This window comes from Papaver somniferum, chromosome 1 (genome assembly GCF_003573695.1).
Source record: "Papaver somniferum cultivar HN1 chromosome 1, ASM357369v1, whole genome shotgun sequence".
Lineage (NCBI taxonomy): Eukaryota > Viridiplantae > Streptophyta > Magnoliopsida > Ranunculales > Papaveraceae > Papaver > Papaver somniferum.
The window spans coordinates 13345908-13367229 of NC_039358.1; the positions used below are offsets into that span (position 1 = coordinate 13345908).

At 35.3% G+C, this 21322-nt stretch overlaps 1 protein-coding gene across 9 annotated transcripts; it reads right to left on the minus strand.

The window, feature by feature from the left end:
* Nucleotides 1-8688: 8688 nt before the first annotated feature.
* Nucleotides 8689-16903, minus strand: LOC113279401 (vacuolar-processing enzyme-like). 9 transcript variants are annotated; one of them, XM_026528098.1, is made up of 13 exons: nt 16532-16903; nt 16099-16251; nt 15784-15851; nt 14129-14206; nt 13126-13203; nt 12820-13026; nt 12369-12731; nt 12181-12213; nt 10618-11110; nt 10351-10515; nt 9566-10249; nt 9230-9439; nt 8689-9042 (listed from the first exon to the last, which is right to left on the minus strand). In XM_026528098.1, the coding sequence occupies exons 8-13, from the start codon at nt 12183-12185 to the stop codon at nt 8875-8877; spliced, it is 1725 nt and encodes a 574-aa protein (XP_026383883.1). In that variant the 5' UTR covers nt 12186-12213; nt 12369-12731; nt 12820-13026; nt 13126-13203; nt 14129-14206; nt 15784-15851; nt 16099-16251; nt 16532-16903; the 3' UTR covers nt 8689-8874. The 9 variants fall into 9 exon arrangements, with proteins under 9 accessions (XP_026383883.1, XP_026383900.1, XP_026383904.1 ...); XM_026528115.1 differs by lacking the exon at nt 16099-16251; XM_026528119.1 differs by lacking the exon at nt 13126-13203 and having other exon boundaries at nt 12820-13019.
* Nucleotides 16904-21322: the final 4419 nt, after the last annotated feature.

Genomic DNA, 21322 nt, shown 5'->3' on the forward strand with positions numbered 1-21322 from the left:
TATTAGTTAATGATCTTAGTTAGAAGACGATAATTGATGTGACCAAAATGCCCATGCCAAAGATGTGTAGACTCCACCTTAATCAAATTGCAACAATTATTAAACTGCGCATCCAAAAGATATCAGTTATTTTTACCACAAATTTCCTGAAAAGTTATTTTTCCAGTATTTTTTATATCACATCCTTCTGCACTGAAGACAACTTTATGGCCTTTGTCACAAGTTTGACTAACAGAAAGAAGATTAGCAGTCATACCTTTTACATATACGACATCATAAATTTTTAAGAACACCGGGTAGTTTGATCATCCCCTTTTTGTTGATATAGCAACAACTCCCATCTCCGAATGTTACAGGTTCTCCTTCAAAATCTTTGTATTCACAAACCATGAAAGGTCACCTACCATATGCCAGATACATCCACTATCAAGAAACCATTGAAAAAGTGATGTTGATTTTAAGGAAAAAGCTCCCATACTAACATTACTTTCCCGTGTGGATTTTCCTGTTAGTTTTGCAAGCCTTTAAGACTAGTAAAAAGTTGATCAACTCTCTTTCATAGAGTACTAGCAACCTTTAAACGTTTCTTAAAGAGTATGCATGTATGTTGATAACGGTCACAAGAGCTACAAAACATACATGAATCAACATATTTAAATTTATTAGAACAATTCTAAGTCACAATAGGTTTTACAAAGACTAAACCTCGTTTATCTCCTGTCCAACGACAATTCTTAAAGGAAGAACTAAAGGAGTTTTTCAAATCCATTGAAGATTCTTTTACAAATTTCAATTTCTTATATTGTGCCGTAGTAGAACTAAATATTGCAATATTTGTAACAAGATTAGTATTGATCTAGATTTGTTCATCTAACTTTTTCTAGAGATCAACTGCCTTCTCAGAGCATTCTTGAAGATCAGAGTCTTTGATGTAACTTTCATAATGAATTCCATCGATTTTCCTTATCAATCGTTGTTTCCGTCAACAAATATTATTGATGATCTTCTTTAGATCAAAACACTCAACATTATCGATGTTTTCTAGAATACACTCGGAATAGGGTAGATTTAAAACTGGTGAAGTGTTGTCAGAAATATAATTGTCCATAATGATCGAATTGCTTCAAACATAAACTTATGAGGTCTTAGCGTGTTTGCCAGCTCTGATACCAATTGAAAACACGGGGGTACAACAACCACACCCAAATTTTTTGTTCGGCAATCTGTATGGACTAAAATCTAATATAATTCTGAGAGTAACAACTTAATGAAAGTAGTAGATCGGGGAAAGATCAATACTGCGGAATTTCTCAAAAAATTCATTCTCTCTTTCCATCATTATATGCATAAAGACATAATAGACTTAATTTTTGGGAACATACGAGAGAATAACACAGTTCACGAACGTAAAGGCACATATATCTCATAAACAATTGCAATATATAAAACCAATAAGATTCAATACTGCAAGTTCATCTTCCAAAAACTTAGAATTTAAATAAATAAATCTAAAAACATTGCAAGATGAAAATTGTTGGAAATAGCTATGTGTAATCACAATATTTTCTATACCAAACCCTAGTTATCCTTCTTAAACATAGGAATAAATTCTCAAAAATAAGTTTCATAGACATTGTACAGCTTTCTCAAGGCATCTACAAAAAATTCCATTATTGAAGAGTTCATTGATGATGATATCATTCAATTCTTCTAAGTCTTCAGATATGTTAGTTAACTCACTAAGCTCTATTCTAAGGTCACACAAGGTGTTCTTTGTCAGAGATAACATTTGTTCATAGTGAGTTATCCTTTCCAGGGATAAAATAATTAGATATTTTAAATCATTTATTTGGATGATAGGATCCTTCACAGCAGACCTAAAGTCATTATGATGATAACAAACAGATAAAAAACAATTAGGGGAAGAACCTTGTTCATCATTTTAAGACTTCTCCTTTTTCTTTCTTCAAGACTTGATTCCTTCACATAGATATACATTAACTGCTTCTACTGCATCCGTTTTTGTGGTACCTATGGTTACAGGAACCATGATTTTGTATCTTTCAGAGGATAAAGAGTGAAAGACATTTTTCACACGAAGAAGGAATATAAATGGAACGACGAAAACAGTAAAAACCCTAAGAAGGTTTTTCGTAAAGGAACCTTGAAAAAGTATTCACGGTACATGATCCATTACTTTGTTTTTGATAATATATTCATTATACAAAACTTAGCTTACATGTATTTATTTAAATTTCTCATGAATGTAGTTTATAAATATCAACATAAGTAAGAACTTATTCTTAGCTAAAGAAACAGAGTTTAAAGCACAAGATATGTTGACACACACATCAAGTCTTTCGGACTGGAACGATGTGCATTATAGTAAGAGTAATACACAACTTTATATATGATTTTGAATATTTGGAGTTCAGCAAACACGTCTTACTGATTATCCATTCATGAGAACACTTAAAGGAATTTCAAGATATATCAAATAAATAAACAAGAAATAAACAAAACTTGAGAAACCTTGATGCAATCCTCATATTCTCAAGTTAATAACGAGGATGCAAACGTCGCTACAATTAGGTAGCAACTGAGTGAGCAGAATGCTCACTTTTTGTGTCATAAGGTGACGTGACAAGTTTTATTGTATAAATTGACCTCTTACCACGTATGGTTCTGATTCTTCGCGAATTCTTCTTGACCTCTATGATTCTATGTTGGTTGCTTAAGGCCAGATTCATCCTCTGCATGCCATTCTGAAGCTTGGCAATTCTTTTTGTTATTCTTCTTGAATTTCCAACACTTACTTTGAACATGATCAGTATTTCCATAAAACAAGCAATTCAGAGAGTATTCTTGTTTTGGCTATTGGCCTCCTGTTTATCACAGCATACTGCATCTACCTTTCCATAATCGGCTGGAACAAAAGAATTGTTTGTCACCACAGTATTTTTTTTGAATCCAATACCATTTATGTTTCCAAAGGATTTCTGACCAAATAACATTACGGAGATCTTGTTAGAATATCACAGGTTGTGCATAAGTTCAATCACAGTTGTTAATTCCGACCTTGATTGTTGGATATTGACTTGATTGACACTTGGACATTGGTCTTTGGTACCATCCAAGTTATTCTCATAACAATCAGTTCATGGATTTCTATCTGTTTGAGTCACTGATTGAATTTAGAAAGAGATAAAGCTCCTTTATATAATTTCTGATTGAGCTCAGTAACTTGGTGCTCTCAATAATTGTATTAGAGTTTGATCCCTACAGATTTCCAAATGAAATAGTTGGGTGTGGTTGTTGTACCCCCCGAGTTTTTAATATAGCAGGCAAACACGATAAGACCTCATAAGTCTATGTTTATAGCAATCTGACTATATGGACAGGAGTGATATATCTGATAAAACGCATCACCAGGAAGAAAAGCGTTGTTTGTATGGAATCTACCAAAGAGAAATATTTTTCTGGCTCTCATATATATGACCATCATGTTCCCGTGAAACAGACCAATATTGATAAGTGTTATCCTTTTTATCTTATTGACGAGTATAAATCTGAAGTAGAAAAGGCCAGCATCTTGTATAATTTGTAAAACGGTTTATGATGAGGGAGTTTAGGTTGGTGTGGGTTGTTAATAAGACGAGATAAATGGTTGTTCCAGGTAGTAGCTGTTGTTGGGCAGTGAAGAAGCATGTACTCTGCTGTTTATGGTTTTGCGTTTCATCAGGGACATTCGTTGGAATTGGTGAGGTTGATACGGTGTAAAATAGAAAAGGTCGGGAGACCTTCATTTATAGCTTTCCACAACAAAAGCTGAATTTTTGGTGGATAGGGTAATTTCCACAAGAATTTGGTGGGTGGGACGGGGTTTAGGTTATAGTGGTTGTCTTGTTGTATCAGAAAATTGTAGCGGTGGCAGCGGTGTATATTTTGGACTTTGAGTGTGGCCATAGGATTTTGTCCGGAGGCAATTTTTGGGGAAGGTGGATGTTTATGATATGTTGGACATCAGCAGGTGGTAATTGATTCGCTTGTTCATGATTCCAAGTATGGGTGAAAGGTTCAATGAGTTCGGCTACTGATTGGATTGGTAGCATTGTGTTGGGTCAAGGTTTTGGGCATGAAGTATCCGATTTTCCTTGATAAGAGTGTCTAAACCGTTTCTGATGCTATAGAAGATGAGTTGTTGTAGGGTAGGTATTAGGGAGGCCATTTGTTTTCATTGTGGTATGGATGAGGAAGGAATGAGTGTATTTTCCTGGAAGATCGGTTTATTTTGAAGACATTTCTCATTATATAATTTGGTGAAAATGGAATTAGGTTGGTCGTGTATGTTCCAGATTCTTTTCACAAGCAAGGCTTTATTGTGATGGCTATTTTTTCTCATAATGAGACCTCCTTTTGATATTGGTTTATTTAGTTTGGTCCATCATAATGGGTGGAGTTTTTAACTGATAAATTGTGGCACCTGAAAAATTCCTAGCGTTCAAATCTGTCTGTTTGTGTATATAGACGGGGAATAACTGTGTTTGCATGAGGGATTTGAGGTTGAAATTAAAGATATTTTTATGAGTACTAACCTTACTACTTGCTTAAGGCATTTGGTCATCCATCCTTGAGCCTTTCGCGCTAACCGATGAAGCAATGATTCAATGGGTGTGATATCACTCTATTTGGAAATTCACAAAGTTTTCTTGGTTCTGTTCTTTATATATGTACGCCAAATCCATCATTAGTTTTCTCGACTTTTCTTCAATGAAGATATGTATAACTCTGTTCATGTCTAAGAATTGATCAATTATCAAGTGTATAAAGACTAGAGCCTTATCAGCTCTAGTATGACATTTATTTACAACCGTCACTAGCACTAGTTGTTCTTTGTTATAGTTAGTTTCGGTTATTTCCCTTCTGCATTTTATTTGTTTCTATTTGTATTGACACCAGTCAGTCATTAGTCTTGGTACATGTTAGTACATGTTACTATTTTGTATTTCATATAAGTGTCTTGTCCTGTAACAACAACTGTATATTTTCTATTCTAAATATCAAAATTTTGTTAACACAAGTTTTCTCATGGTATCAGTCTATTTTTGATTCGCAAAATAATTTCCAGAAACTTTTTTTTATGCAACCTAATCTCACCTTTTAGAAATCACTATTTCTGTAATTTATATTTCCAGAAAGTTTCCTTTATTAAGATATCAAATACTTGGTTATTTGTCGGCTATGGTTCTCAAACATCTACAAAAGGAGGAGGTTATCAAGATATCTACTTCTGAAGGCACTCCTTATTCCCTCCATGTCCATTAGGTAAGCATACTAAACTTCCTTTAGTGTTTCCACTATAATTACTTATAAACCTCTAGAAATTATACATTGTGATACTTGGGGTCTTTCACAAGTACTCTCATGTTCAGGATATAAGTTTTAACGGATATAATTGGATGTATCCTATAAAACTTAGGACAAAAAGTTTAGTTTGCTTCATGTATTTTAAGTCGATTGCATAAAAATTGTTGTCTACTACATTCAAGACCTTTCAAGTTGATGGTGCTTTGGTACTTATCAAGGATTAGTCAGGTGCTTATTTAGATGAATGTGGGATTCTAGTTGCTTTTTCCTGTCCAAAAATACCCCAACAAAATGGTGTGGCTGAAAGGAAACATAGACATGAACATTATAGCCACGGTTCGCAAAAGATTGTATTCTTTAATATATAAATGTATTAGTTCATGAACAAACCGATTTTAGAATATAACCTACTCAAGTATACAAACGGGTACACATACCAAGTGGCCGCACTAAGTTTGGGTTCTCCAGTATGTGAATGGGTACGCATACCTTCCAAACTCAGTTGAATCCCAGAACTTAAAACTCACGTTGGTACGCATGTCGATATGCATACAAAGTTCCCGGAATTTCATTAACCAACCAGTACGCATACGGGTATACATACTATGGTTCCCGGACTTGTAATAACTTGCAACATTTAGCATACAAGTATGCATGTTGTGATATATCCAATCATGGTTATTTGTTCTAAACACCCATTTTAATCATTGAAACATTCTTAGAAGACGACAATAGCTGTCTCACACAAACTATTAGCTTCGAAGCAATTTTCAAGTGATCAAATGATCAATATGAAACATTCCGAGTCTACATCAAATGACTTTCTCACATAAATCATTAAGATGTTACTAGGCGATTTTCACATGATCATCTTTTGTCTTTCGTTAAGAATATAAGATGAACTTGGTTAAACGAAAGCTTACCAACACATATTCGAGAAATATGTAAGCGAGTTAAACTCAGCTTGAAATATCAAATGTTTATAATAGAAGTCTATATAGCTATACGACTTTTGTCTCAAATAGGAGATATAGTAGATAGACTTTTGAGTGATAGATGAGTTCAAGTCTCCACACACCTTTTGTTGATGAAGTTACACAAGCTCCCCTTAGTAGTTCTTCGTCTAAAATTGATGAACGTCGTGGATTCTAATGCTCAACTACACTTTTTATCCTAATCCGAGACTTAGCTATAAGTAGACTATAAATCAAGACTTATAGTTTTGACAACAAGCTTGAGATAGCAACGCTTGCGAGTTCGACCGACCAGTGCTCTAATAGTACACATACCTAAGTATCAGACTTGGTCTGGGTTCGCCAATATGAGAACGGGTGCGCATACCGTCGTACACAACCAAACTCAGTTGAATTCCCAGACTTGAATTGTTACGTCGGTACGCATACGGGTATGCATACTAAGTTCTCAGACTTCAACTATCAAACCAGTACGCATACGTGTATGCATACTATGGTTCCCGGACTTGGAATAACTTGCAACAATTAGCATACAAGTACGCGTATTGTGTTATATCCATTGTTCTAAACTCCCATTTCACTCATTGGAATAGCTGTCTCACACAAACTATTAGATTCAAAGCAATTTTTAAGTGATCGAATGATCAATACGAAACATTTTGAGTCTATATCAAATGACCGTCTTACACAAATCATGTAAGATGTTACCAGGCGATTTTCACATGATCATCTTTTGACTTTCATCAAGAATAAAGATGAAATTAGTTAAAGCGAAAGCTTACCAACACATATTTCTCGAAATATGTAAGTGGGTTAAACTCAGCTCGAAATATCAAATATGTATAAAGTAAAGTCTATATAGCTATACAACTTTTGTCTCAATTGGAGATAGAATAGAAATAGACTTCTGAGCGATAGATGAGTTCAAGTCTCCACATACCTTTTGTTGATGAAGTTCCACAAGCTCTCCTTAGTAGTTCTTCGTCTTCAATCGATGAATGCCGGGAAGTCTAAAGCTTAACTACACATTTTATCCTAATCTGATACATAGCTATAAGTAGACTAGAAATCAACACTTATAGTTTTGACAACTAAAATTGGCAAACAAGCTTGAGATAACAACGCTTGCGAGTTCGAACGAGCAGTGCTCTAACAGCTAGCCTTACAAGTCTACCCATGAGAAACTTCGCCTTTCCTAGGCCAAGGAAAATAAACCTTCTTGTGAGACTATATCATGTAAGCTCATTGGTGTAAGTATTGGTTAGAAAGATGGAAAATTATCTACCGAAAATCTTTGGGAAAATTGAGATTTCCTTATCTAATTGATAGGATTTGTAGATCCTTCAAGATTGCTCTAATTGGTATTTCTCTTGGTACTCCAACTCCCATTTTCAAGTCTACCTTTCGAAGGTTAAGAATGAACGATTACAAAAGGAAAAGAAGCCATTTCCCTTCATCAATGAGTTCTTATGATCCTACCTCATTGAGCCTTTTTCAAGAAGTTTTCAAGAATATTAAAAGGATGGATAACAAGGTAAAGTGTGTGCAGCAACATTTGAGTTCGCTTGCTACAAAATTCCTGAGATCAAGAATGATATGGAAAACATTCAAGCAACATGCATTGACTCTAAAAGTGAAAACGATGCCTGAGTAACATTTATGGAAGTATAGAAATGTCATTATTTTGATATATTTCAAAATATACACCGGATTTTTGTAAAATTTATAGAGAGTCGAAAAACTCTTCGAATTATCTATGTAACACGTACATATAAGAATAGATATTTTTATTTTACGCAAAACGTTTCATTATTTTTACATTGTGTTATTAAATAAGCTCAATGTAAGAAGACATTCATAACAATCGGTATTTATCAGACGTTTGTCAGCCGGTCAATAATTTACTAGAACTTCTTTTCGAATGAGCAACAATCCTAATGTAACCCACTGATTGCTCTTATCCCTACCATCAGGACATGACCTACTACAAGTTGGCAGTAGCGGCCGTTCAAAAGAATGTGCAGCTAATTTGTTGGCCATTCAATCAGTTGAGCCAAACAAATATCAACACCAGTGCCTCAGTGGAAGCTGATCGCAGTTCATTAGTCTTTTGTGCTGATTGCAATAATATCTATGGAACAATGTGTCATCAGGAGAGTCTGGAAACAATAACGAGTCTAAAAATACAATAACTGTGATCAAGCAATTGTGAATTCATATCACGGAAGCAACCATAATGAAGCGCAAAGCATGCCCACGAAACACAATCAAGCACAAAGCAAATGGTGACGACTGAGTAACGACAAGATACTTGAGTATTAAAGAACATTAGCATGTAACAATAACATTAGCATCAAAAGATATAGAGTATTAGCATTAGCACGGTAAGAGTATTAAAAGATATAGCATTAGCATGTAACTAATGCTAACAATAACATTAGCATCAAAAGATATAGAGTATTAAAGAACAGAAGCAGTTACATACCAAGGCAAATCACGGTATTACAAATTTATAAAACACTAAAATTCCTCACTAGATCTCGAGCTGAAGAGGTCTCTTACCAAGGATACTACAAGCATATTCTGCAGCTTTCGCCAAATCTTCTGGCTTAACACCTGCATTACATATGGTTGCTAAAGCACGCAAATCTTCAAGTCCATATGGCGAAAATGGTCCACAAATTTTCTCATACGTTTCCACCTAATAAACACAACAAATAGATGTATATCAGTTCCCAAATATCACCTTGAAACATACCCATTTAAGAAAGGAATGTAAGACAAAGCTCGTGAGACTTGAGTGGACAGTTGAGGATGTCACTTCACGCTTACGATAACCCAATAATTGTACACAGATGACAACCCCCTCAGAATTTAAGATATCTTACCATTGTCTGGTAGCAGTTCCAGTCATCCACAATAGGTTGTCCAGCAGGCCTTACAGCTTCCACCGCAGTAGTAGCTTTCTCCGTTGTACCAAATAAAAACTCACCAATAAGGTCCATACTGGCTTCTATATATATTCTTTGTAGCAGGCCATTTTGGTAAGTTCGCCAAGCTTCTGCTCTTAGTTTGGTTCCCAAGCTATCATTTTGATACTACAAAATTAGGATAGAATGAACATACATGAACCCACAGACAAAGCATAAGAAAATTTAGCTCAATTAACATACATGAACCCACGGGTAAAGCATAAGAAGAGTTGAAGAATCAGTCAACCAAACCTGTTGTTGAAAATATGCGAGACCAATATCAATTCGATTGATATAATTGTGTGAATCTGCTTCATGGCCAGTTTTTGATGAATAATGTACACCACTTCTTGTACTTTTCCCGCCAATATACGTAGACATACTTTGATCACCCAGTTTCTCGATATCGCCGTATCTCGTCACAGAAACTTCTTGATACCGACTTGTTTCTTCTCTGTCGAATTCATAGTGATTATTCAAAGTAACAGTAGTCATGTCAGATATGTGACAGTGCCTCATCCAGATAGCACTATAGAAGTCAGCTACACATATTCCGTATTCGGGAAGCGAAAAACATCCAAAAGACTTTCCAGTTGGATCAGAGGCAGTTGTTGCGTACACATTTAATCCAGGTTTTAAGTGGGTTTGAAACATAGCACCCGCGTAACAAGCTTCAATGTATATCAACATACTTTTATAGCCCTTCGAATAATGCTTAATTTGGAGAGCAAGATTAAACGCCTCTGCGTCTAATCCATCGTCTGGGGAAGGCATACTAAGGCGACTTGGCGCACCATGATCAGCATAATATATAAAAATCGTATCATTTGGGCCGCTAGCCACAACTTTACCGCTTCCCGTCCCAGCTAAAGCATTCTTGTTCCCAAGTAATACATCCCAAAAATTGCTGGAATTTACGTCCTCTCCGACGTAATCCTGAAAAGCATGTCTACGAATAAGAAAACATTTCTGTGGAAACCCTTGACAAATTATAACTTTGATGAAAAGGCAAACTGTTTATATATACCAATGGTTACCTTAGGAACGCCTTGGTAAACATCAGGACCGTTGGGCTCATTAATGAGAATACCAGGTGTAGGATTATTCTCGTCATAGACGATATCACCATACATCATTACCACTATGTTTTCATCATTCAAACCGCCGTCCTTCAGTATCTGGTATGCATGGCACACCGCAGCCTATAGATAAAAATTAACAAGAAAAAAATCCATTTATGAATCAGTTGAAATACAAGTATTAACTATTAAGCGAAGTCAGCTACAAAATAAGCTTGTCATTACCTGATGCCTGTAGTTACCGTAACCTTTCGAACCAGCAATGAGAATAGCCCATCTGGTTCCTTCAGTAGCACCAACCACGGCATCCTGTTTCTTCTCAGGATTTGATTCACATACGTCCCCTGAGACAGCAGGAACAGCTTCAATTCCTCCTTGTTCTTCATAAACGTTCACCAAGACACCACCAATCTTTCTCTCATGTTCTATAACCTCAACCTCGCCACTGGAATTATCAGTCGAATCTTTTCTGATACCACCAAATGATTCAGTAAACACTCCTTCTGTTCCCCATCTTCTGATATTCTCCACTTTCTTGTAAGACCCAAATTTATTAACAATAGACTGCTGAACAAGCATTGGTTTCTTTTCACCTGACTTCAGGATAGCCTCCTCAAAACTAGCATTAACAACTAGTCTAGACACCATGAGCCTGTTAGACTGCCCAATTCGAAGTGCTTGGTTCATTGCTTTATTATCAGCATGTGGAAGAAAACATCTATTCATTGAAGTAGAAGCCATCATAATTACATAAAAGAAAACCAAAAGACACTTTTTGAGTTATAATCAAATAAACCATTAAAAGAAACCAAGAACAGGGAAAGATACTAAAGTAACCCAAACAACAATTTCTATATTATTCTATCCAACTCTGAATATTTAACCAAGCCTTATATAACTTTCACCACAAGGGTTTTTCATGTTTGCATCAGAGATAAGATGGGTTTTGATTTGGGAAAAAAAAGGGGTTGCATCAGAGATAAGAGGGGTTTTGATTTGGGGAAAAAAGGGGGTTTATGATCAAATAAAGTCAAGAAAACACAGGGAAAGAAACTAAGTAACCCAAACAACAAATTCTATCCCATTCAAACTAGTTATGGATATTCAACCAAGCCTTTAATCACATTACATAACTTTCAGCAGCAAGGGTTTTTCATGTTTGCATCAAAAAGGGGTTCAATCATACAACAGGGGTTTTGATTTAGGGTTTATGATAAAATAAAAACAAGAAAATACAGGAAAAGAAACTAAAGTAACTCAAACGAAAAAAACTTTGCTATTCAAACTGAATCTATCTGTTTATCACGAATTTCAAACATAACTTTTTTGATTTTCAAACTTACAAATGCAAGATTAATAACTCTTTAGATCTATTTGATATAGCAAAATCAGAAAAACAAAAAGACTGACCTTAACCATTAATCAATATCCACATTACCTTATCAGAAAGAGAAATGATTCAAACCTTTCTAATCCGAGATAAGAGGGTTTTTGAATCAGAGGTAAGAGGGTTTTTGGTCAGGGAAGAAAAAGGGTGTGTGATTTGGAGAAGAAAGAGAGTTTATGATATGAAAAAGAAAAGAGGCGTTTAGGATTTAAGGAAAAGAGGGGTTTGACACTTTAGTTTGACTTGACTATGTTTGACAACAAATGCCCCTTCTGTTTTCACTCAGGTGCAAGGGAAACTACATATTCCCTGAGGCTGAGACTTTTAAACATTAGCCAGTCAGTTTAATGAGCACTTGAACTGGTGGGATACATGTGGATCTATTAAAAAAGGGAGAGCACCTCATCTACGTCATTGAAACGATCCTTGTATCCCTGAAACAATTGACAACCAGAATTTTTAGCCTAAAACAACTTCTTCCAAGATAAGCAGAGGGCCACATTTAGAGCACATATAATTATGGTAACACTACCAGCAAATATCCACGTGTTAAAATACCATAATTTGATGAATGAAGGAGATTACACACCGGTCACGAAGGTCTGAGCATAACTCCTCAAATTTTTGCCCTTATAAGAGCGGGCTCGATATGCTTGAGCCCGTCAGTTTTTAAGTTGCAAAAAGTTCTCCATGAAACAAACACAGTGTCCATGGCAAATGAGCGCAGGCCACTTATTATCGAATAATGACCATTGATCTTCAGAGAAACCACCGCTTTATCATCTCTGTGTGGGCCTCCCACGAGGCTAAATGTCTTAGCAACATCTCCTGAGGTGGTTGAAACAAAGAGTAAAGGATCTGAGGAATGGAAATGGTAAACTTATTCTTCAAGAGAGAGTAAAAGAACAAAACCCATGAAATAGATGATAAGAGGTCATTCCCCACTCAGTGTCTGAAAGAACAAAAGAAGAATATGTAACAATCAAAATTATATCACAAGTGTCAAAACATTGCAAATTTGCTAAAGATAACACACTCACAGATGCAGATGCTAACACGACCAATGAACGGATAAGCTCACAGAGATGTTCTTGCCTCCCCAGCGTTGCTGCTATTGCCTGCTCTTGTGCTTCTCTAGCAGTTGGCCCGGTCATCTCTTGCAAAGCCAAGTCTTCCTGGCTAGACGTAAATTCGCTCTTCATAGCTTGGCAAGTCCTCGATGTGTAACGACTGATTATACCTGTAAACTAAGATGAGATGAAGTATTTGATGTCATGTCCCTTTTAACCATAACAGAAACCTTGGATGAGCATTTACTATGAAGGAACTTGTGGCCAAATCCATACCAAAACGATCAGGTTTTGCTGTTAAGTTTACACACTATGTTCTGCCAGGATTTTCAGCAATCTCACACTCCGGTTACACTGATTGAAAAAGATGGTTCAAAATAGTTCAGAATATTCTACTGAAGCAAGTGAGAGAAATACAAAACCTAAGATTTTGGTGTGGTAAACGTTCTGACCAAAAAAATCAGCAAAAACATCACCCTCATGTAAGACTTACATGGACCAAGTTTATTTATTATTGGAGCTTGTTTATTAATACTGGTGCAGATGATTGTCTAGTGACATACATACTCTTTGTTAAATCTAAGGAAGGTGATCATAATACTTGGCCCTGGTTGATATTAGGTGAATATATTCAAATATAATTCTAGAATGTCTAAATGAAAGGACAATGAAATCCAATTATATTATCTTCAAATTACCTCACCATGAATCATAGTTTGAAAGAAATATAGTGTGAGTAACCTATCCTAATGCCCAATGATAATAGAAGAAGTCCTATTAGATTCACCATTCGTGACAAGTTCAATAAGATATCCGGGAGTTGTTTTGGAAGATTCACAAGTTCAATTATCGGCCATCTTAAGCATATTTCACCATTATTGTTTGTAAGATCATGATACCAAATAATAATAATGGTATATGGATCATAAAATGTCTTTACCTATGATGATACCATAATCAGACAGAAATAATATGAAATAGATGATTAAACAAAAAGGTTCCTTTCAATATTTTTTTGTTTAGAATTTAAATCTAGAGATGTTCGGAATTATGGAAAAGCCCTAAAACTTCGTATCTGACAGGAAATCGAATTTCACCAGTAAGAAAAAATTAAGTTTTTATTCATGAAAAAGGAAAATCTTAAGAACAAGAAACACATAATTACGACGGAAAATTAGTTAGTAATGAAAACAGGAAACTAACATAGTTTAGGAATCTATTTAAAAAAGAATTGCTTCCAATGAAATTATACATTCACAAATTCAGATTAAAAACAAACCTGTTAAGGGCGAAAGTACAAAAGTTTAGCAGCTATAATAGGAAACTGTCTTCAGCTTAACTTTTACAGAGTAGATTTCTGCAGAGGTATACAAAGATGACGAAGCTCGTTAGGGTTTGGTTAGGTTGTACGATTCCTTTCCTTATTTCCTGAAGAGAGAGAAGAAAATGAGCAAAGCTCCGATCCAATTGGTTGCCTTTCTCCAAAAAAAAAAAAAGTTACTACCAAATTTACCCTCGCTCTGACAATAGCCTAGTTGCCTTGTTTACTGTCAATAGTCAAGTTACTACCAAATTTACCCTCGCTCTGACAATAGCCTAGTTGCCTTGTTTACTGTCAATAGTCTTGGGCAGTTCATTTTTCAAAAATGAATAAGTTACGGCTTTTGAGGCATTACTGCACTACTTTGTCGTGGTGCTAAAATTTTGGCTCCTTTTAATAGATTAAATTTGACCTCTTTCTCTTAGTAATATTAGGATAACACGGATGTGCCGTTGGGCCTGCCATTTCATTCAATAAAACATATCAAACTCTTCATTCAGTAATTTTTCGTTCATATATAAAGAATGTGTTTTTACTCTATATTTTTCATTCATATATTAGTGAAACCGCACGCACATGGATACACGAAAATATGATAAAGCAGCTTCACATCGACACTGTTTTTTCCTTTCAAGGTCTGCTTTTGTTTCATCTGGGTTCTCTTTCATATTAGGTCCTTCAACTTTGTTTGAGGTATGTTGTGGGTCCATACCATGTAGATATTTCTTTTTTCATCCATTTCTCATGTCATAGCTCTGGGCTTCTACATGGTCATATTGTTGACTTCAGTTGTAAGTACCCATCAACTGACGAAGTCGGGCTTGCTAGGATACTCAGGAAAGCAACAGATTCACCGTTGCTAACATACCAAGAGAATCAAAAGGAAACCAAGGAAACAGAGAGTGAAGAAAAAGTCACATACCAAACGATGAAAATAACAACATTAAATTTGTCCATTCAAGTACTGTAATGCATCTTTTCTGATTTCCAAGTAGTTAAAACCTATAATTGACTATGAACTTAGATGGAATTTGAGAAAATATGAGCCATATTACCTGTTTGAAAGTAATTTTCCTGCTGCACTCATATTAGAAGCTTGTCTTTTTAAGAATACTCAATTTCAAAGTGTGTACTAAAGCATGTTTGAACTTAACCCGTATCTAAACTGCAGTTTACTAAGAGCACCCATACTACATAAACTGCCTATAACCTCATGTCCTTAAGTAAACTCAAGTAACAACAAAGGTGCCAAACAACAAAAAAGTAGTCTCGCCTCATCAACCACTACACGACTCAAATGAACCATATCACAAGTAGCCACAAACAAATTAACAATGCTTATACTAAGCAGCCTTATATCATCATCTTGACAATTCTAAAACTAAGTCAACTAACTTCCAGCTTGAACATGGTATAAGTTTTAGCAAATTATCATTAAAGTTCAGGTCCTAAACTTAAGCTTCTAAACACCTAGTTTACAAAGAGTACCAATATGATAAACATCCTAATGCTTCGATGTCGTCAGCACAAACAAAATCCAGCAATCCTCGAAGAAACTATCAAAACCATACAACAAAAAGGCAAGACGACAAAATATTGAAAGAACCTCTAACCTAATCACCATCATCAAGGACCGTCTTGAACAAAAAATCCATTCCGGTTAATCAACAGCTTTGGAAACCTAGCAAACAACAAAATAAACCCTTCAAAATCTAAGAAACCCGAGAATTAGTTAACCAAATTATTGGTAAATTCAAAATGGATACATAACAATTGATTTGCAACATTTGCTAAACAACACTACAGAACATGAAATTTATCATCTGGATATTCATTAAATACAATTATCGATCATAATGACAACAAATTTCTACATGCTTTAAGAATCAAGGAAAATAAAATATCTAGAGAAGTGATTAAACCCTCACTTTAGTGGATGGTAACATGCAACTTATAATGTAATGAAGCTGCAAAGAGTAGCAGCTTTTCCAAACCTTCGTAGACAACACAGATCCACCTGATCAAGTTAGCAACAACTCTTTCCTCCTTGTTTGGAGGGGGGGGGGTTGAAGTCCTGCAATCTACAATTATTCCACATCACAAAACTGGCATGTTCTTAAGTGGTCCACAAAATTATTCCTTCAGCACTAATGTTCTCATGTGGTCCGAAATACCAATTGTTTTTGCACAATAATGGTAGATCATTTTCTAATTTTGCAAACAGTCGAATTATAGTTCAAAGTTTTTCAATGGGGAATTAGTTTCAAGTTCATGTAGAAGAAGATGCAATTGAAACCATTCTATGTCATTCCTGCAATTGAAACAATTCTAAAGGACATGGTAAAGAAAATAAATTTGCACCTGTATTTGTTCGCCAACTTTTAGAAAATTGAACAAATCTTCAGATTATTCCATAAACAGAGTTACCGAGATTTCAATTGGAGGCCTAAGTATTAAATTTAGGCTGGGTGTAAAGTATTTCAACTAAAATTTTGATCGAAACTCTTATGTATTAAACTGATTATTGGATTATTGATTTTCGGGTTTTGTGTGCTGTTAGATTTAGGGATAACGAAGAAAGAAGACAAAATAATTATTGATTCTGGGGTTTTCTGTGTTTGATTTAGGGACGACGAAGAAAGAAGAGGAAATTTTAATTGAAACCCTATCTCCCGAGTTTCTCTGTTGTTCAGTTTTGGATAAAGAAGAAAGAAGAGAAAAGAGATAGGCGGAGAAAACATGAAGTTGTAATTTAGCCCTACTTTTTCTGAAATTAACGAAAAAACCGATGCAGTCCTTAAAAGCAAGGGAGGATTACTTAGTCATTTAATTGTCAACCGGAGAAAAGACGTGTTTTCTTTATATTAGTAAGATTTATAGCTCACAAACTGGGTTAGTGAGTTTGAAAATGCGTGACTTAATGACCCCAAAAGAAACATTTTGTACGTCGTTCTAATAGAATCTTTTTCTTTTTAAAAGGGAAAATCCTCTGCTTTATCAGTTTCTCATTAGACCGGGTCTTACGGGCATGCCCAAGCCCTTCTCATCCAAGAAAAGCGTGCCAAAGGTGGGTCTTCCCGTAAGGGTTTCCTAGTGTGCGGGAATTCCAGCGAAAAAACTCTGGATACGGCTAACCGTTAACCGTTTTGAAAAAGTAGAAAACGGTCAATCATTAACCGTTCTTCTTCATCATAACGGGCAATCGATGTTCGCTCCAACGGCTAATCATCGACCGTTTTTTCTTTCATAGAACGGTTAATAGATGACCTTTTCTTGACCTTTTATCGTTTAAACTCCATGTACACTCATTTGCAATTTATTTTTTGTTTTACAATTAATGGTTACACTCTATTTAAATTCAAGGGATAAATTTTTTTGAGATTTGTTGGAGTAATATTTATATTTATTTTCATTTGTGTTGGATGTACATGTGTAAAGGTGCTTTTACTCACATACGAATCACATTTATTTAAACAAATGTAAAACTACAACTTGTTTACACTCAGACGCAATGTTAGCCTCGGATTCTTATCATTATCAATGCACTGTTATCCTCGGATTCTTATCATTATCAACGCACTGTTAGCATCAGATTCTTATCTTTTATTGATATCTCATTCAGATGGATATCACTTTATCTTTATCAATATCGGGGAAATCTATTATAAATTCAAAAAAAAAATCATACAAATACAATTCATTAACAATTCAAAGAAACACCTACCTTGAAGCATAAAACAATACTCGAAATATACCGAGTCACGAATGAATTCTATCCGCAAAGGAAAACTGATAGTATGTGTTGAGGCAAAACCAAATTTGTCCACTATGTTTTCTCGATGACCATTCTGCAATGTAGTGCCCTTGGATGTATTCCAAGTGCCCACAGAGAGGTTGTACGGGCATCAAAGTGTTACTCGAAACGGAACCAGGACAGAGTAGGTACTTGCGTTGACAATTCGATAATTGTCGTGAAAAAGCACAGTGGTTGGAAGATGCAATCAAGGAAAAAGATGATAGAAAGGTAAAGGAACTCTACAAAAACTTCAAAGACAAAGGGATAATTAAGGTTGAACACGAAAAGGTTGTTGCATGCCCAATCCCTGATTGTAATTTTCTTATGAAACTCTACCGTTCTAAAGATAAGAACACCTACGGTGAACATTTCTGAAAATGTCCCGGGTGTGAGTTGGTGAAATGGGCTGAGTAAGTTTTAATTATGTTTCTATATAATTTTTTTGGGTAGTTATTATATGTTTATGATGTAATTTTTAATTATGTGTTTTAGCTTGTTCAATTCTAGTTTATTAAGTAATGTTTATGTATTATTTCTATGTACCGTTTATGATGTCTATGTACTCTTGATAATTCAATGTCATTGATGTGATACAAATAGTGGGTATGTCTTTAAACAGTTAGTGGCTTTCGTAAAAATGTTTGGACGTTTGTGAACATGAAACCAATTTCGTAAAAAAGTAAGGACGTCTATTTGAAATTTGTTTCAAACTATTATTTTTCTACATTTGAAATCTTATTTTAAAAAAATTGCAGGCTTTTCTTGAAATTTGTCATTGCCTTGTCACACATCAACCAAAAAAGTAAAGTTTGTAAGGACCGACAGTAGCATTATTTTTCTTATATTGAGCAGAACTATTTTGGTATGTGTGGATGGGTTTGATTTTTAGAATGTATATAAACCCAAGTTGTGAAATCGAAAAGCATACACAACATAACTCTAACACACACCCGCTTGAGTTAAAGTATTAGTTTCCTGTGTTGCTAATATAAATTTCTCATTTCTGTGGCTACCCTGTTGTTACAAAAATACCGAAATTTACATTTGAAGAGGATGTCGCTCTTATTGGTGCTTACTGTTTGGTTAGCAGCGAACCCAGAGGAACAATTTATAACAGTACTGAATTTTGGTCCCATGTTCAATCTGAATACCGGACCAAATTGGGAGGTGGGAGGGAGACTAATAGATCTGTTACGACTTTACAACGCAGAGTCTCCTACTTGAAACAAGAAGTTTTGAGATATGTTGGCTGCATTAGACCATACTTTATAAACATGCCGGCCGGATGGAACCCTGAAGATGCAGTGAGTTTATTATAATAATTATTTGTGATATTGTATGAATTTAAAAAAAAATCCTTTACTTTATTTACTTTTTTTTTATGAAATTGTCTGCAGTACCGCGAAGGTCATCTTAAGTATGAAGACAAACAAACCGGTGGAAAAAGATGGACACACGATGCAGTTTTTCATATTTTTTAGGCGCATCAAACAAAATACGATCCAGAGATTATTAATTAAGTTACCAGGGTTTGAGAGTGATTTAAAGTATTATTACGATGTTTAGTGTGGTTGTATGTTTTATTTCAAAAGAAGTAATATTTAGAGTGATTTTATGTTTCAGTTGATAGGTCGTATTAATATCAATTAGCATTATAAATAAGTAACAATGATGCTTAAATAAGTTCATTTTATTCAGATACTTAAATAAAGTAGTACAATTATAACGCCTTTAACAACAGTGAGGAAATAAAACGGATTTGGTTTGTAACAACGATAACTCAAACTTAACGACGACCCATCACAACAACATCAGAATCCGAAGGGATCACCTGTAGAACATAAATGAAGTTAATAATTTTATTTCATATATGTTTATGAAATCACATTTGATCATATATTTGAAACAAACCTTTTCGATATCGGGGAGCGTTATTTTTATATAAAAGTTTTTCTTGCCGGGAGAAAATATTACCACTTTCTTAGAAACTAATACCGCTCCCACCCTTATATGCTTTCCATAGTCAGCATGTTCAACCATTTTGCGGTCGACGTTTGCTGGCATTTTACCACTGGGATCCTGCATTAATATAAAAAATCCAACCATGAGTAGTGGGTTTCAATAATTAATTACGAAATATAAATGATTTACTAAGTGGATAAATCACTTTCACTTTCAAAACATAGTCATCAAGATACTGTCTTTGCTCCTCGACCAGTACAACCAACCTTTCGATTCTTTGGTTTATCGGTTTAATAGATCCCAATGCGGTTCTCCCCTCTGCATAATATTGTTGTGCAAAGAACCAAGGGTTACTTTGGAAATGAAGATCGTTAACACCTTCAATTTCATCCCTCGCTAATCGTTAGAGGACTTCTGTAGATACATCTTCATCTCCCGTTACTCTCCTTCCATGTCTGAGATCTTCTAACTGTTGAAGCTCTCCGCTTGGTCCCGAAATTTTTTTCTGCTGCTAGAGGCACCGCGGGAGTTAGGGGTTAAACACTCTGATTGTTTTACTATTGGACATGGGGTGAGGTCAACGACAATCGATTTACTGCGGTTATCATATGGGTTTGATGTGTTAGCCAGAATGGGTGTGTTTGTTGAGAACTCCATTGAACTTTGTTGGGTGACCTCCGAGTAACTATCTAACATCGCTGCAAGCTCTTCTTCATCAAAAACTTCCCAGGGGTCAGCGTCGTCCATTTGTGGATGATTAATATGTATGGAAATAAATATATTATTTCTGGCTATTGGTTGTCTGAAGCAATTGTGAATCTCATTGTCGACAAGTTTTGGTTTCTATAAGCAAATAAAAGTGAGGTACTGTCATCCACTTGCGTGTGATAAGTTACTACCATCCACTTATTTTAGACAGTGACAAACGAGACAAGACTTGACAACACACCATCTTTTGAAAACTCAAAATGGGTCAGGGGGTCTACGTGAACAGACATCATCATAAATGAATTTTTTTTTTGATTCCCGTAACAATGTAGTACACTTATTACAAATTCGAAGTACAAAAACTTAAACTTAACTCACTGTCGGAGGCAGCACGACTGCACTTAGCATGTGCAGCAAGCCTTTAAACTGTTAAGTAGACGAACGAGTTTTAGTCTCGTGAGGGTTTGTCAAATAGGTATCCCCACAAAACCAAATAACTGTCGGAATTAGTCTTCACCGACTTCACCGATATCATGGTTCTCAAGTGCTAACAGTTGTGTTTCTGGGGAGATATCAAACGACCTTGCTGCAATGTCAGATGTCATTATCCATGGATACTGTATATTTGAAAATAAGTGTCATTGCACATCAACAAACAAACAATGTCAGATGTCATTATTCATCGA